Raw genomic sequence first — 15923 nt, forward strand, 5'->3', positions numbered from 1 at the left:
GGTAAAAAGCCAGTGAATAACTTCAAAGTTTGAATACAAACTACTCGTCTTGAAATTTAGTCATTCTATAATTTTACGTTTGTTTTGGAGGTGTGCATCTTATGACCCAGCCTTGCAGATACGATCCAAAGCAAGAATGTGCCCCAACAAGAATATTTGCTGTTGTCATTTTCTTGTTCCTGGGATCTGTGAAGGGGTTCAGTACTAAGCCCCAGCCTTGCAGATACGATCCAAAGCAAGAATGTGCCCCAGCTCTCTTTACAGCGATTTTCACTACAGTTGCATTTATATTGGGAGCTTTGACGTCCATAGTGTTGGGATTTTTAGGCATGATGATCGCAACATATGCGAATGCTCGCACAACTTTGGAAGCCAGAAAAGGGATAGGCAAAGTATTCAAAATTGCCTTCCAATCAGGTTCGGTGATGGGTTTCTTACTTGCTGCTAATGGCCTCATAGTTTTATACATCACTATAAAACTGTTTCAGCTTTATTACAAGGATGATTTGGAGGGCCTTTTTGAGGCCATCACTAGCTATGGGCTTGGATGCTCATCCGTGGCTCTATTTGAAAGGGTTGGAGGTGAAATCTATACCAAAACTGTGGATGTTGGAGCAGATCTTCTGGGACGATCCGCAAAATCCAGTGATCATTGCTGACAATGTGGGTGATAATGTGGGAGATATTGCTGGAATGGGTTCAGATTTGTTTGGCTCCTTTGCTGAAGCTTCTTATGCAGCTCTTGTTGTGGCTTCCATGTCATCATTTGGCACAAATCATGACTTCACTGCTATGTGCTTCCCTCTACTCATTAGCTCTATGGGCATTGTGGTGTGCCTCATCACAACCTTGTTCGCAACTGATGTGTTCGAGATCTCAAATCTAAGGGATATTGAATCTACACTGAAGAGACAATTGCTGATATCCACCACCTTAATGACATTCGGTGCAGCTTTTGTTTGTTGGCTGGCACTACCATCCACGTTTTACATATATGATCCTAACGGTGGTGCAAATATGGTTCAAAACTGGAAACTATTTTTTTGTGTTGGAGTAGGGCTTTGGGCAGGGTTGGTAATTGGCTACGTTACAGAGTATTTCACCAGCAATACATAAAGACCAGTCCAGGATGTTGTTGATTCTTGCAGGACAGGAGCTGCTACCAATGTTGACTCTACCGATGTGTCCTCTCCTTCATCAGACTCCGACTCCGACTCCGATCCTCCGGTCAAGGTGAAGTCCAACGCGCGGAAGGGATCCTCTTCTTCGGATCGCGGGAAGGGCTTGGTGGCCCCTTCCTCGGCTGCTTTCTAGTGGTGCTGATGAGGTCATTCCTCACGACTCTCTTGTGCCAGAGAGTGAGTGTGAGCGGGTGTTCAGATGGGGCAGTCGCGTCTCATCTATACTTTTATACAGGTGCACAGGTTCCAGAGAGGGACGTCCCTGATGCATCGACTTCAGTCTGGCAGAATGAAATCCTGGAGCTGGGATTGACATCCAGGTTCATGATGAGTTGGTTCTCTGATAGAGAGCGGGAGGCTTTCGTCTGGTGCTCACATGAGGGGACTGGCCAAAGGCGGGGAATCCATGGTCACATATATTCAACGGCATTTTTGACAGGATGGTCTTGTATGCTACTGCAAGACATTGGTGATGAACACAGAGACATGCTATGATCTTTTCTATTTTCAGGTGTTTGGTCCGATCGACATCGACATCAGGTTCTCTCCGAGGCACCTTGGTGGTGGCTTGATCACCCATTGCTTGGGTATCCATGGTTCTACTTGGTGGTTCTATGTTGTATAGTTTCTGATCCCTTTTCATTGTACTATTATATTGTATCAGATCACCCAGGGTGTTAGCAGAGTACTTGTCAGCTCATGTGTGAGTCTGAGCTTGATCTGGGCTGGGCATTTTTATTAGGTATTTTAGGCATTTTTCTAGTGTGGCATTTTATGCCAGTGGAGCATTTTATGCACCAGTCGACCAGCATTTATTGCTCCCCATTTTTCAGCCTATTTATACTCAGTGGCTCCTCCTCAGTCATCATCATCTTCACCATCTGCAGACTCTGTGGAGAGAGGAGCCAGAGCCAGTGCCAGTGCCCACGCAGCCAGTGACTATTCAACAGGAAGTCTGTAAGATGCTTCAAACCAGAAGGAGAAGTTGGTGAGCCCATAAAAGTATGAACAATGAATTCCTTGTTTTCACCTGCTCAATTTACTATCACTATCAGATGGTGTAAAGAACAGGGCAAAAAAGGTATGCGTGTTTTGATGTTTTGATGTTTTACAAATGCGTGTTTTGATGTTTTACAAATGTCTCTTATGTTTCTAAACTTTGGTTTATTATGTGTACATAAAGGTAACAAAATCACAAATGATGGTACAAGAGATAATGGAACAATGAAAGCTAAGGAGGTCATTGGCCCTAATGTCTCTTCAAATCACGATACAGGTATATGTCTTTATTTCTACTAAACTTTGAAAATTAAAATTTGTACATATTTTACATCTTGCTTTATTAGGTGATTCATTTTGAGATTAACTAGCTTTAATTAGTCTCTTTGTCTAATTAAAAATGTTCATAGTTATTCATATTTTTAAACTTTGAGTAATTGTGTGTATATATATAAATATAGATTAAAGAACAACAAAAGGTGGGAAAAGAGGTAATGTAAGAAAGGGAGATCAGGAGGTTACTTGCAATTATGTTTCTTCAAGTCAAGATGTAGGTACCAACTTTAAGGATCAAAAACTTGTACAAATTTGGTGACCCAAATTGATACAAAATATCTAATTACTTTCTTTTGTGTTATTGAAATTTTTCATAACCTTGTATTATCGTGAGCTTTGGTTAACTCTATGTATATATAGGTAAACAAGTTACTAAAGATGACACAAGAGACAATGCAAGAAAGGAAGACATTGAGATTGCTTGCCTTAACACTTTTTCAAGCCAAGAATCAGGTATTACTAGCTTTGTTATGTTGATAATGAGTCATTTTTTGAAATGGTTATACTAACTAATGATATTTGATCACTTGAGTATCAATAGGAGTGATACGTATACCATCATATGATGATATCTATTGGCCACCTATGTTGAAATTTAGAGAAGAGGGTAGACAAACATTTATTACTTTGCAACATATTGGAGATTTAAGGGATAAAACAATCAAGACACACATGTTGCTTAGTTAGTTTTTAGTTCTATGCTCCTTTAAAATTATTTTCGTTTTTCTTTTGGTTGCTAGAAGTAGATGTTAATGTCTTAATTTGTTTAATCTATTTTGATCATTAGATGTATGTTATTGATCCTTACTTAGAAATGATGACATTCTCTATATAATTTTCTAGTTAAAAATTTATTGTGCAATTTCTTGTTTGATATTATCATGTCTAAGAGGCAGGATAAAGTAGATAAAGTGATAACGAAAAAAGAGAATTTCCATGGAATTCCCTAGTTGAAAGTACATATAAGTAGGGAATGTAAAAAATAGGAAAAATGAGAGATTTCCTAGTGAGAGTATCTAGGGAATCACCTCTAGAAATTTTTTCCTATATATGAAATATTTCCTATATAGGAATTATTCCCTATATAGAAAATTTTGTATTTTTCTATGTAGGAAATATTTCCTACATAGGAAAGGTCTTATGTGATTCCCTACTTATTCTTACTAGGAAATGTCCCATTTTCCCTAGTTTTTACTTTCCCCACTTATTTGTATTTTCAACTAGGGAATTCCATGGGGAATTCTCTTTTTTTCCTATATGGGGATCGATTGAAAGTTCCTTGTGTAAAAACGCAGGCAGAGTCGCTGCTAGGGCAAACCTTCAAGAAGAAAACTCGCTACAATGTCGATTATGAGTCGCAGTGCATCCACCTCACCATAGGCAATGTCCATATTGATACAACCTTCAGCAAGGGCTACGCGATTCCGTTGAATTCCACAGGGCCATTGGTAGAAATACTCATATCCAAGTCTATGGAGGGGGTAGGGCTCAGCCACCATGCACCAAGCCTCACGGGTCTCTGCTCACAGCGGTAAAAGCTAAGGCCCAATAACTTGAGTTTCAATGGAGGCCTAAACAACCGCGACCACCTCCTAGGAGTAGACGCCCACGTCTTTGTAGCTCAATAGACTCTAAGCCTAGGAGGCCAAGACGTAGTTACAGAGATCAAAGCATGATCAATCCAAGATGGGTTCCTAAAGCCCTCTTGCATGTGCAATGATACTATGAGGGGAATGCCTAGCTATGGATCCCTAAGGCTAGAAGCCGCAGCATTTTCCAAGCTTGCCTGCTACCAGCTCACCCACGCATGCGCTCTGAGGAGTTGAGCAAGACTATCGGCCCAAACCCCGGCCCAAACCCCAAACAACGTTACCCCCTTCAACCCCAACTAATGACAATAAAACTTGCCAAGCCCAATCCGAGTGTATCAGCCCATCAGTAGCAACCACTACTCCGATGCTTATCCACGGGACTCAACCATCATGTCATGGGCAACTACCACCATCTGCAGCTGCGCTTCCTAGCCCCATTAAACCCCAGCCACTTGCGGGCCTTAAACCATCTTACAAGTGGAAAACATTCTTAACTCTAGCCACAGACCTAGCCAAAGACACAGGGGATGACGTTATTTCTTGTCTTAGATGCTTGGATGCCATGTTCATGTCACTGGCTCTAAGTTATGACTGCTTGGATTTGGGCCTACTGCGAGAGCCCTTAGTGACGGAAGTTCGGACGATGCCTTTTTCTTGGGAAACATTCAAAATTGCCTTTGTCAAAACACCCCACTCACTTGCCGAGTTGCTATACGCTGAGATATCAAGAGACCAAGCCATCAAACAATGCCTCATTACGTCTTACAATAAGCATGTGACTTCCTCCATCACTGATAAAGAAATCGAGGAGTTGAAAGCATTAGCTAATACCGACTCCCCATTTTTATGAAACTGGTACACTCTGTGATTGCAGTGGGAGCTCGAAGGATGCCAAATCATGACCAATGCTATGTTGAGATATCGAGCTCCACTCGTGATATGCCAGGGTGACCGTTGTGCATTTATGTCACCGACTTGTCAGTTGTAGATGCGGTTGGTACACCGCCCATGAATAATAGCTACATGATAGCTATCCTTATCTACTCTAGTTCGTGGCTCAGTTAGTATGCCACCTTAGTTAGTTGAGTTTGGTTTGAGACCCATATATAGGGTTCTTCTATTTCTTTGTACTAGAGTTCTTTTGGCTTACACAACTAAGAAGAGAAAAACTGTTTTCAGCCTCCAGCCTTGTGTGTATTCCCCCATTGTGCAAGCAAGAAAGCTTCAAGTGAGACTCCTTCCTTCTCTCCCACAATGTTGACATGGTATCAGAGCCTTGTTCGTGGTAAGGAGCTCAAGAAAGCAAGCCAAGCTCACGGTGTTCTGGTAAGAGGAGCAGTGTTGCTTTCATTTTCTTTTTTGGGAGCAGATCTCTGCAGGTAGCACAGCCGGAAAGTGCAGGAGTGCATTGTCTCAGGTTGAGACGCCCTTCGCGGTGAAGCAAGAGGGTAGTATATGCTGCGGGTGAGGGCTTTAGTCCTCGGCGACCTTGTTTTTTTTATTTGAGGCCATTTCGGGGCCTATTTTGGAGGCGGAAGTTTTCTGCACGCACTCAGGAAAAGGCCCAGTTTTATGCTGTGCAGCCACTGTTCTACAGGTCGGTGAAAAGTTACTGTAGAAATTGCATCGTATGCTTGTGCGCAGAGACATTGGGAGTTACAGAATCATCCCTGTTGCCTGTTGATGCAAAATCGTCACTAGGAAGTGACTGTGTGGTCAAATACCACTTTCGTCAGTTTTGCAGATTTGTCTTTGTGAGACTAAAGCTGTGTTCTTTGCAGTGACAGAATTCTTTGCAGTGTTCTGTAATGGCGCATCTGATTCTCTCTCACAGATTGTCACTGAAAAGCTTGACAAGAACAACTTCCAAGCATGGAAGTTTAGAATGACGAATTTCCTTATGGGAAAAGGATATTGGGAATTTGTTGCAGGAAATGAAGAAGAACCAATTCTTCCTGATGTTCCCAATCAACAGCAAATGCAAGCATTTAAAGCATGGCATGAGAGAGCCAGGAAAGTTATGTACTGGCTGTCTATCAGCATTTCAGACTCTATGATTGTGCATATTCAAGATGCAAGTACGCCAAAGGAGGCATGGGATACTTTGTCAAAAATGTATAGCACAAATATGCAAGCCAGGAAAATGCAGCTCAAGCAAGAGTTGCACAATGTGCAAAGAGAAAGTATGAGCATCAATGACTACCACATGAAGGTAAAGAAGATTGCAGATGCACTTGTTTCCATTGGGTCGCCAGTGGAAGATGATGATTTAGTCTCAGTGACCTTGAATGGTCTAGGAAATGATTATGCACAGTTCCGAACATCCATTTCCGTCCGTGAAAGATTTCCTGATTTTGAGGAGTTGATTGCTCTTCTAATTTCTGAGGAGCAGAGAAATGGTGGTGCATCTTCTTCAGGAGGAACGTCAAAAGAAGTTGTCTTCTACTCAAATGCTGGAAGAGGTAGAGGCAGAGGTAGAGGAGGCTGATATGGAGGCTATGGTAGAAATAAGAATATGCAACAAACTCAAGAAAACCAGTCCTATGGAGGAGGACGTGGTAACTCTAGAGGAAGGGGGAGCCAAAGAGGTCGTGGTGGATGGCAAAGAGGCCAAAATGCAAACAGTAATGTTGAATGCTACTACTGTGGTAAAATGGGTCATATGGCTAAAGACTGCTATAAAAAGCAGAATGACATCATGAATGGAAAACTGCAACAAGGGAATTATGCATCTTCTAGTAGACAGGGTGATGACAGAAATGAGCATTTGTTTATGGTGCAGCACATGAACAATTCTGTGACAAGTGCAGAAGAAAGCAATGATGTATGGTATGTTGACTCAGGTGCATCAAACCACATGACAGGTCATGCAGAATGGATGGAGGATGCAAGGAAAATGGAAAAACCAGGATTTGTGGAGACTGGTGATGATACTGCACATCCTATTGTGCAGATTGGAAAAATTCATTTGTCTATGCAGGATGGGAAAAAGAAATACATGTCCGATGTATTTCATGTGCCGAATATCACCAAGAATCTCGTTTCTGTTGGTCAAATGGTTGAGCAGGGCTTGCAGGTCAGATTTAATCCTCATGGATGCTTTGTTGAGGATATGAAAAATAAAGGTCGCTTGATAGCAAAAGGAAAGAAGAAGGGCAGAATGTTTACATTAGATGCAGACATGTCTGAATTGAGTGCAGCAATGTTTGCACATGGGACCGGTGTAGTTGCAGATATTGATATCTAGCATAAACACATTGGTCATGTTAATGTACAGCGACTTAAATCAATGTAGGCCCAAAATATTGTTGCAGGATTGCCTAAATTCAAGGTTGCAGAAATGCATAAGGTATGTGAAAACTGTCAGTTTGGAAAATAGGCAAGGAAACCATTTCCTAGACATGTTCAAGAGAGTGAGAAGCCATTGGAATTAATCCACTCTAATGTGTGGACTACTAAAGCTGCATCTCTTGGAGGCTGTCATTATTTTATCACTTTTATTGATGACTATAGCAGAAAAGATTGGGTGTATTTTATGAAAAAGAAAAGTGAAGTTTTTGGGCATTTCAAAACCCTTAAAGCTATGGTTGAAAAAGAAACATGCCTGCAAATAAAATGCCTAAGGTCAGATGGAGGGGGAGAGTACCTCTCAAATGAGTTTGCAAGGTTCCTGCAGGAGCATGGCATAAAGCAGCAATATTCATGCAGTCATACCCTACAACAAAATGGAATTGCAGAAAGGAAAAACATGCATATTGGAGAGGTATTTCGTGCCATGCTCAATGAAAAAGACTTGCCAGATTTTTATTGGGCTGAAGCAGTTGCTACAGCAGTCTACATAATGAACAGGACTCCCACTGCAGCAATACATGGAATGACTCCAGAGGAGAGTTATACTGGTAGGAAACCAGATATTTCTCATTTGAAAATTTTTGGTTACATTGCCTATGTACATGTGCCAGATGAGTTGAGATCCAAGTTGGATCCAAAAGCTGAGAAGTGCATCTTTATTGGTTACTCTCTGCAGCAAAAAGGGTATAGATGCTATAACCCTTCTACTCGTAAGTTTACAGTGAGCAGAGATATTGTTTTTGATGAGATGAGTAGCTGGTATAAACCAGTAAATGTGATTGATGATGTAGATGCACAAAATGGTAATGCTGCACAGAATTCACAACAGTAATCACAAAATATTAGTGGACCTGGAGCGTCCTCTAGCAGTGGTTCACATTCTTCGCCATGGACAGGCAGATTGAGATCAGGAGAATCTTCTCAAAGTAATGCAGATAGTGGTATGTAGGTATCACGAAAAGGAAAAGAGAAGGTTGATCAGCCCATGTTTGATGTGAATGCAGGTCACTCTTATGTGGATGGTGAATCTAGTGGCTCAGAACAGAGCATTGATGATGAGTTGGGTATTGCTTCTATTGTTACACCTCGAGTAAGGAAGACCACGGATGTTTTGAGAGCACCTGGGAGTGAATCTACTTTGCGCAGGTCTATGAGAGCTAGGTATCCTGTGGATAGGCTGAAATATGATGGATTTACAGCCATTCACTATGCATATATGGTCAAAATGATACAAGAACCAGAACCCACTTCTTTTGAGCAAGCCATGGGAAAAGAAAAATGGGAGAAAGCCATGGATGAAGAAATGGATGCCTTGGAAGCAAATGCTACATGGATATTGGTACCTTTGCCTAAAGGTAAAAATGCAATTGGCTGTAAGTGGGTTTATAAGGTGAAGCACAATGCAGATGGTTCTGTGAACAGATACAAGGCAAGATTAGTAGTCAAGGGGTATGTACAAACATATGGCATTGACTATGAAGAAACATTCAGTCCGATTGCAAGGATGGCAACCGTAAGAGCAGTCATTGCTATAGTTGCATCAAAGGGATGGTCTTTACATCAGATGGATGTAAAGAATGCCTTCTTGCATGGTGATTTGCAAGAAGAGGTCTATATGGAGCAGCCACCAGGTTATGTGCATGTTGTTCATCTTGAGTTTGTTTGCAGGTTGAAAAAAGCCTTGTATGGCTTGAAGCAAGCACCTAAAGCATGGTCTGACAAGATAGGACAGTATCTTGTCACTATTGGCTTTCATATTTCCAAGGCAGATTTCTCACTTTATGTGAGAAAAAACAGAGAAAGGTATTATGCTACTTGTCATTTATGTTGATGATTTGATTGTGACAGGTGACAGTGATGAAGATATCCTTCATGTGAAAATGCTATTGAAGCAGAAGTTTGAAATGAAGGATTTGGGAGAGCTGCATTATTTCTTGGGCATTGAGGTGATTAGATCACCAAGTGGGATACAGCTCTTGCAGAGGTAGTATGGATTGGACATGCTGTCCAAATATGGGATGACAGGCTGTAAGCCTATTTCAGTTCCTTTGGAGCAGAATGTGAAGCTGAGCACAGATGCAGGTGGGCTTCTAGAAGACCCTACTATGTACAGACGCATAGTAGGAAGTTTGATTTATATGACTATTACCAGGCCAGATTTGAGCTATGCTATTGGATTGGTAAGTCAGTTTATGCAGGCTCCAAGGAAACCACATTTGGATGCGGCTAGACGCATACTCAGGTATGTGAAGTCCACATTGCAGTATGGACTATTTTATGAGACTGGGATTCAGATACAGTTGCATGGATACACTGATGCTGATTGGGCTGGTAGTATTTCTGATAGACGATCTACCAGTGGATATGTGTTCTCTTTTGGAAGTGCTGCAGTCACTTGGAGCAGCAAGAAACAGCCTGCAGTTGCCTTGTCGAGCACAGAGACTGAGTACAGGGGCGCAGCAATGGCTGCATGTGAGGTAGCTTGGTTGCATAAGCTACTTTATGATATGCATCAGCATACAGGTGGGCCAGTTGTCATTTATTGTGACAACATGAGTAGTATACACTTGGCAAATAACCCAGTCTATCATGCTAGAACAAAGCACATTGAGGTGCATTATCACTATGTGCGAGAGAGGGTTTTACTAGGTCTTATTGATCTAGTTTATGTCAGCACAGAGGATCAGGTAGCTGACATATTCACGAAGGCATTGGGCGCAGAGAAGCTGCGCAAGTTCAGAGACCTGCTTGGTGTGTAGGAATTGGGATTGAGCTCGAGGGGGAGTGTTGAGATATCGAGCTCCACTCGTGATATGCCAGGGTGACCGTTGTGCATTTATGTCACCGACTTGTCAGTTGTAGATGCGGTTGGTACACCACCCATGAATAATAGCTACATGATAGCTATCCTTATCTACTCTAGTTCGTGGCTCAGTTAGTATGCCACCTTAGTTAGTTGATTTTGGTTTGAGACCCATATATAGGGTTCTTCTATTTCTTTGTACTAGAGTTCTTTTGGCTTACACAACTAAGAAGAGAAAAACTATTTTCAGCCTCCACCCTTGTGTGTATTCCCCCATTGTGCAAGCAAGAAAGCTTCAAGTGAGACTCCTTCTTTCTCTCCCACAATCTTGACATGCTAAGCAGTGCCGCCCAATCAAAACATCGGAGGACGACCCAACCTACGTCGCATCCACCTCATATAGAGTGTTAACCACTCTTTGTGGCCGACCCATGGAAGACCACGTCAAGGGACACCCATATCTTGATCGCCTCTTGATCGAGGAGGAGCTCCACATCGCTAGCTGCGTCGATTCCGAAAATTTGCTAATTGATGTCCTCACTTACATCACATATGTAAGTACCCGACCCTTCGCTCTAGACCCCAAGGCTCAGTTGCAATACAACCCAGAATTCTATACTTGGCTCATGAGCAAGTAAGCCTCATACTCGAACGTTGAATGCCTTGGATCTCCTAACCTTCGATCCTAGGAAGGATTCTTCTCATTTTGGAAGGGGAGAGGTTATGAGGGTAGCATGAAGGTGAATAGGGTGAAGGTGAATCAAATTAAAACCAATCAAGATCAAGTAAACACAATAAACACCTAAGAAACGGGTGACATAGGAGGGATGCCACAAACCAAGTCTAAAGAGGAGAATTTGTATTGGAGTTTAATGATGTCCTTCAACAAACATAAAATCTTCTTTTTAGCAAATTCTCGTATGTATAATAATTATAGCACTAATGGGAAGTATGGTTCATGACATGAACGAGAGATGTCACAACAAGACCGGGCCCATCAACTCGCCTTCACAGAAGAAGAGAGAGCACAGTACGGCATCATCCTGGAAAATCGAGCTTACACTTAGCTAAAATTCTGCAACATTCACAACCTTGAGAAGATGGTGGCCAAGGAGCAGGCTGCAAGGAGGATAGTGGAACAGTGCCACCTCCATAAGTACCTAGAGAAGTTTGCACACGAACCTGACTTCACGAAGTGTATGGAGTTCTTGAGAACGTACAACCATGACTGAGAGTGCGGAATGGTGATGGTGGGAAAGGGGGACAATGCCCGGCAAGTGCGGGTAATGCTAACCTAGGCCTTGGTGGAGAAAGCACTACGATAGCATCAGCTTACAAGACATCCCTGATGCTGAGATTCGCCTACAGGAAAAGTTGGTGCATGCCCTTTTCTCCAACCAATGCTACAATTCCCTTATACATTAAATTAGTGTACATGTGCTAGAGAATGTGACAGCCCGCACCCTAGACGAGGTGGATTTGAATGGCTATGTGCGAAAAAAAATAGACCAAGCAACCAAAGCACTAGCCTTGGGCAACAAACATGCAGGTGGAGAATCCCCCTCATCTAAAAATATAGAGAGGAAGAAACCCTCCTCGAAAGCCTCCTTCATCGGGTATGGAAGCATACTAACGGCCATCATCCAAAAGGCTATGAAAGAGACCCAAATGGGAAGCAAAGGAGCAGATGAGACCCTAGACAGGACCCCAAACAGGTCACTCACCCATCAAAAAAAGGAGCAATCGAGCAACCGGACAGAAATCAAAACAGGGAAGGAGGAGCTGGAGGAAGGCAACTTAGAGGAAGAAACAGAAAGAGGGCAAGAAAAAGGAAGAAGAAGATTTGGAAAGAGCAAAAAAGGAATCCCTGAGAGAGGCGATGAAGTGGAAAAAGAAGGAGAAGGAAGAAGCTGAAAGGTTGGCCGAGGAGGCAAGGAAAATAGAAGAAGAGAGAGAAAAAAGAGCTAGGGAAGAGGAGGCTGAGGTGAGAAGACAAGGGGAAGAAGACATGGCCGAAGCAATGGATGGCCTTTTGTAACACTCTCCTTTCAGAGAGGAACGACCCTTCCTACATGGCATACCCTCAACAAATATGAGTAGACTTCGATACAAACGCCCACGGCCGTTATGACTTTCCTGTAATATATAACCCATATACCACCACTTTAGCCCAAGCCCTCACCTTCACCTCTGATAGCTTAGATGCCACCATGATACGCTTTATTGCTGATTTCTCCTCCTGTTCGGATCCCGCCTTTATCACAACTTGTAACTATCTTAGGCTCCTAAAAATCTTACTTAGTCAAGACCCCACCCTGGATGAACGCGGCCTTCCCCTTGATCCTAATGCAATCGACAACTGCGTGATGACCCACCTCATGATGCGAGCCAGCCTCCTCCCTTCTTTCTGCATTGCTATTCTTGAAGACATGAGCGACAGCCGTTCACTCGCTGCAGCCATCCTTTCCTCTCCACCATTCCCCTCCAGGTTCATTTGAACCTTAAGAATTTCGTGCAGGGTCGGAGATTTTTGAGCCACTCCATTAAATCTCCTTCACCACCCCTCCCTGAGGATGAGGACTAACAAGTCTCTACAACTAAACCCAATCCAAAAAAAAAAAAGCATCCACACACGCTGGTCCTGGCACACTACTCACAATCCCTCCACCTAGGGCTCCTTAAGTTAGGTGCATCTGGTGATTGCGGTCGGTTGGCCGCACTCCTAACCCCCTAGCCTTTTTTTCACCCCACTTCATGCCTAGGGCACACCAAGGGCAAGACACACCTAGGGAGTTAACACTCGCCTATGGTTAGACCTGTCACCCTATGCTACACTCACTGCATCCCCCTACCGCACGAACGGGGTCCTCAAGTGTGGGACATCACCCAAGCCTACCTATGGTTAGACCTAGCTCCCGTTCCACTAGCATGCGCACAGGGCACCCCACAATAAAGAAGACACTCCCCTTAGTAAGAGCACCGCACTTTCTCCTTGCAACCACTATAAGATGTGCCAAACCATCAACTTCCGAGGCCCCATCAACCACTTGACAGTATTGTCCACGCTCCCATGGCAACCCAACCTGCCTATGGCCCTACCATAACCTAACCAACAACTTGCTGACCGCCTTCCCTTCCCCAACAAACAGCTTGACGTGCCATGGGACTAGCACCCATCTCAGAGGGGAGTAATGTTAATCTCAAATCGGAATGGCGGAAAAATAAAGGAAAAAGCGCAAAAAGAATAGAAAGAGAGCAAAGGCGTAGAGGCGGCCTCAAAAACTAAACTGAGGCAAAAAGAGCAATTTGAAAGGAAAGGCGCCTCAAAAACTCTAAAAACTCTTGTAAAAGAGCGCCAGGCTTCCTCCTGTGCCACTTGTAAGGGAATAGACGGGTATAGACATGAAGCAAGAAGAGGGAATTAGGAAAAGGGGACCTTGCCACAATGGCCGGTCATGTAACAAGGGATGGGTGTCCATGGGGGTTTTAGGGTTTGTATATATAAAGTTCAAAAAGTAAATGAAAGCTCATTCTTTGGTGTGTGGCTAACAAGAGTCCTCTCTTCTTCTCTTCTTCTCTTCTTCTTGCTAGTGTGTGTGCTCTTGAGGGAGGGAATGTGAGAGTAAGAGGGAGTGAGTGAGTGTGTGGAAGTGAGGGATCAAGAGGGTGAAGCTCTTCACCATCTCCTCTTCTCTTTTCCTCTCTCTTCCCTTCCCTTCTCTTACCTTGCACGTGGATATGGAGAATGGAGCTTGGAGATGGAGGAGGCTTGAGGATGCTTGAGTTAGCATCTAGGATCGTGGGGCTACCGACTTGTGTGAGGGAGGAGGCAACTTGTTTCGGCATCAAGGTAAGCTTACTACACCCCGAGAGGATCAATGACGTGTCGGCTAGGTGAGAGATAGCCATGAGAGCTCGCTTGGAACGCTTGAAGCAATAAGCAGTCCGTGGGTCTTGGTGGTTGAGTGAAAGCTCCCACATCAGTGAAGAATCCACATCTGGTGGTGTAGTTGGGGACTTGAGGGCATTTGTCAGAAGGCTTAAAATTATAAGTCAAGACCCGGAAGATGAAGTCATAGTACCATCTGCTTATCTTAGGGTTGAACTCACCACGAAAAGATAGCACACTATCGATGTTCTCATTGATGAAGGAGCCGATTTTAATATCTTGACCTATGATGTATGGACCCTACTAGGCCAACCAGAGCTCACACCGACTAATGCAACTCTTAGTCCTTATGGGGGACACTCACAAGCACTTATAGGGAAGTGCAAAATCCTTGTAACTATTGAAACGAAAAGCTTGCCTATCCTCTTCCATGTTCCTCCAAATTGTGCTGATTGTGGAAAAGAAACCCTCCTAGGAAGACCCTTCAAGAGGGCAACAAAGTGTGAGGTTGATTATGTAGCATAGATGATACACTTGACACTACCAGGTGTGAGGATAGTCACAACCTTTAGCAAGGGTAGCCTCATTGAACCTCAAGGGAAAGGCAAAGAAGGTGCTGACATAACAATCAAGCCTACTAATGAGAGCAAGGACTTGTTGAAAGAGTTAATACAAGCGCATGTCGAACACTGAGAACTAGTGAGCAAGGCCATGCTTGAAACAAGAAGGTCAGGAGACAATGCCAAGGACATGCTTTGGACTTACAAATATCATAGAATACCACAAAAGAAGCCCAAGCTTCATAGACGAAGGCATGGATGGAGAGCCAGCACAATGCCGTGATGGATATCCAAAGCGTTGCTACGTGCTCAAGGGTATTACACAGGTAACTGATGGATTTGGGTACCAAAGTCCCCTGCTAAATCACCTCTATTAGCTAAAGACCAGATCATGTCAAAAGCAAAGAAGCGAAGGAGGAAATCTAGACGAAAATCCAAGTCTTCACTCAACAAGGTTGGAGTGACTGATCCCCTCACGAAAATCAAGAAACCAAATGGGACTATTCGAAGGGTAGATCCTCAACCTAGCATGCTTAATAAGCGAATATCATATGTACTCATCGAGTGTGCACAAAAGCCACTAGTGCCCAAGGAGCCTTTGATTTCCCACGAGGATAAGGAGCATCATAGGCACAACATTTATCATGGTAAGGTTAATTGCTCAACAAAGCAAATGGCAGAATCATTTAACAGCCATGAGAAAATCGTCCAGCCAGTGTCAAAGCCACTTAGGAGTCCCAAGTCTCCTACACCCTCTTTCCCTAAATGGACACAGGAAGCATAACCGTAATCCTCAAGTGCAGCTGCTCAATCCCAATCTCTATCTCCATCTGAGCTTCCAAATGTCCAAAATGCGGGACATGATACCACCCTTAGTTCTCAGCCTAAGGATATGCTTGTGCAATCCATCGTGACTACACTCAATCTGCATAAGTGAATGTGCAAAGGGCAAAAAAAGACATGACCACTTTTGATCTGCTTAAGGACTTCACACTACAGCCTACCAATAGTGGCCATCCGCTGAACTAGCCATTACTACTTCCAATCAGGAATCACAGCAGTCACAGCCTTTGGTCGTGACGATGCCCCTTGCAGAATGTGTCCTTAGCCATTCACCGGTGGAGGAGGTGTCGCAACCAACATCCTTGATACCTCCAACACTATCAAAGCACCTAAAGCCTATGCTTGAGGAGAATCCTCTCGAAGATGTTG

The 15923-nt window shown here is 43.4% G+C and overlaps 1 protein-coding gene and 1 pseudogene across 1 annotated transcript in view; both read left to right on the forward strand.

The window, feature by feature from the left end:
- The first annotated feature begins 537 nt into the window (after window positions 1–537).
- LOC148039035 (pyrophosphate-energized vacuolar membrane proton pump pseudogene) lies at window positions 538–1116 on the forward strand (annotated as a pseudogene).
- Window positions 1117–2125: 1009 nt separating this feature from the next.
- Window positions 2126–15923, forward strand: part of LOC148039036 (uncharacterized) — a 62736-nt gene continuing 48938 nt past the window's right edge. The window contains exons 1-3 of the mRNA XM_087675310.1: window positions 2126–2262; window positions 2365–2457; window positions 2877–2969. Coding sequence (XP_087531436.1) covers window positions 2193–2262; window positions 2365–2457; window positions 2877–2969 — 256 coding nt within the window. The 5' untranslated portion in view covers window positions 2126–2192. The remainder of the gene's footprint in view (window positions 2263–2364; window positions 2458–2876; window positions 2970–15923) is intronic.

The sequence above is a fragment of the Lygodium microphyllum genome, chromosome 3 (assembly GCF_053477565.2).
Source record: "Lygodium microphyllum isolate KBCC chromosome 3, Lygodium_microphyllum_v1.1.10, whole genome shotgun sequence".
NCBI lineage: Eukaryota > Viridiplantae > Streptophyta > Polypodiopsida > Schizaeales > Lygodiaceae > Lygodium > Lygodium microphyllum.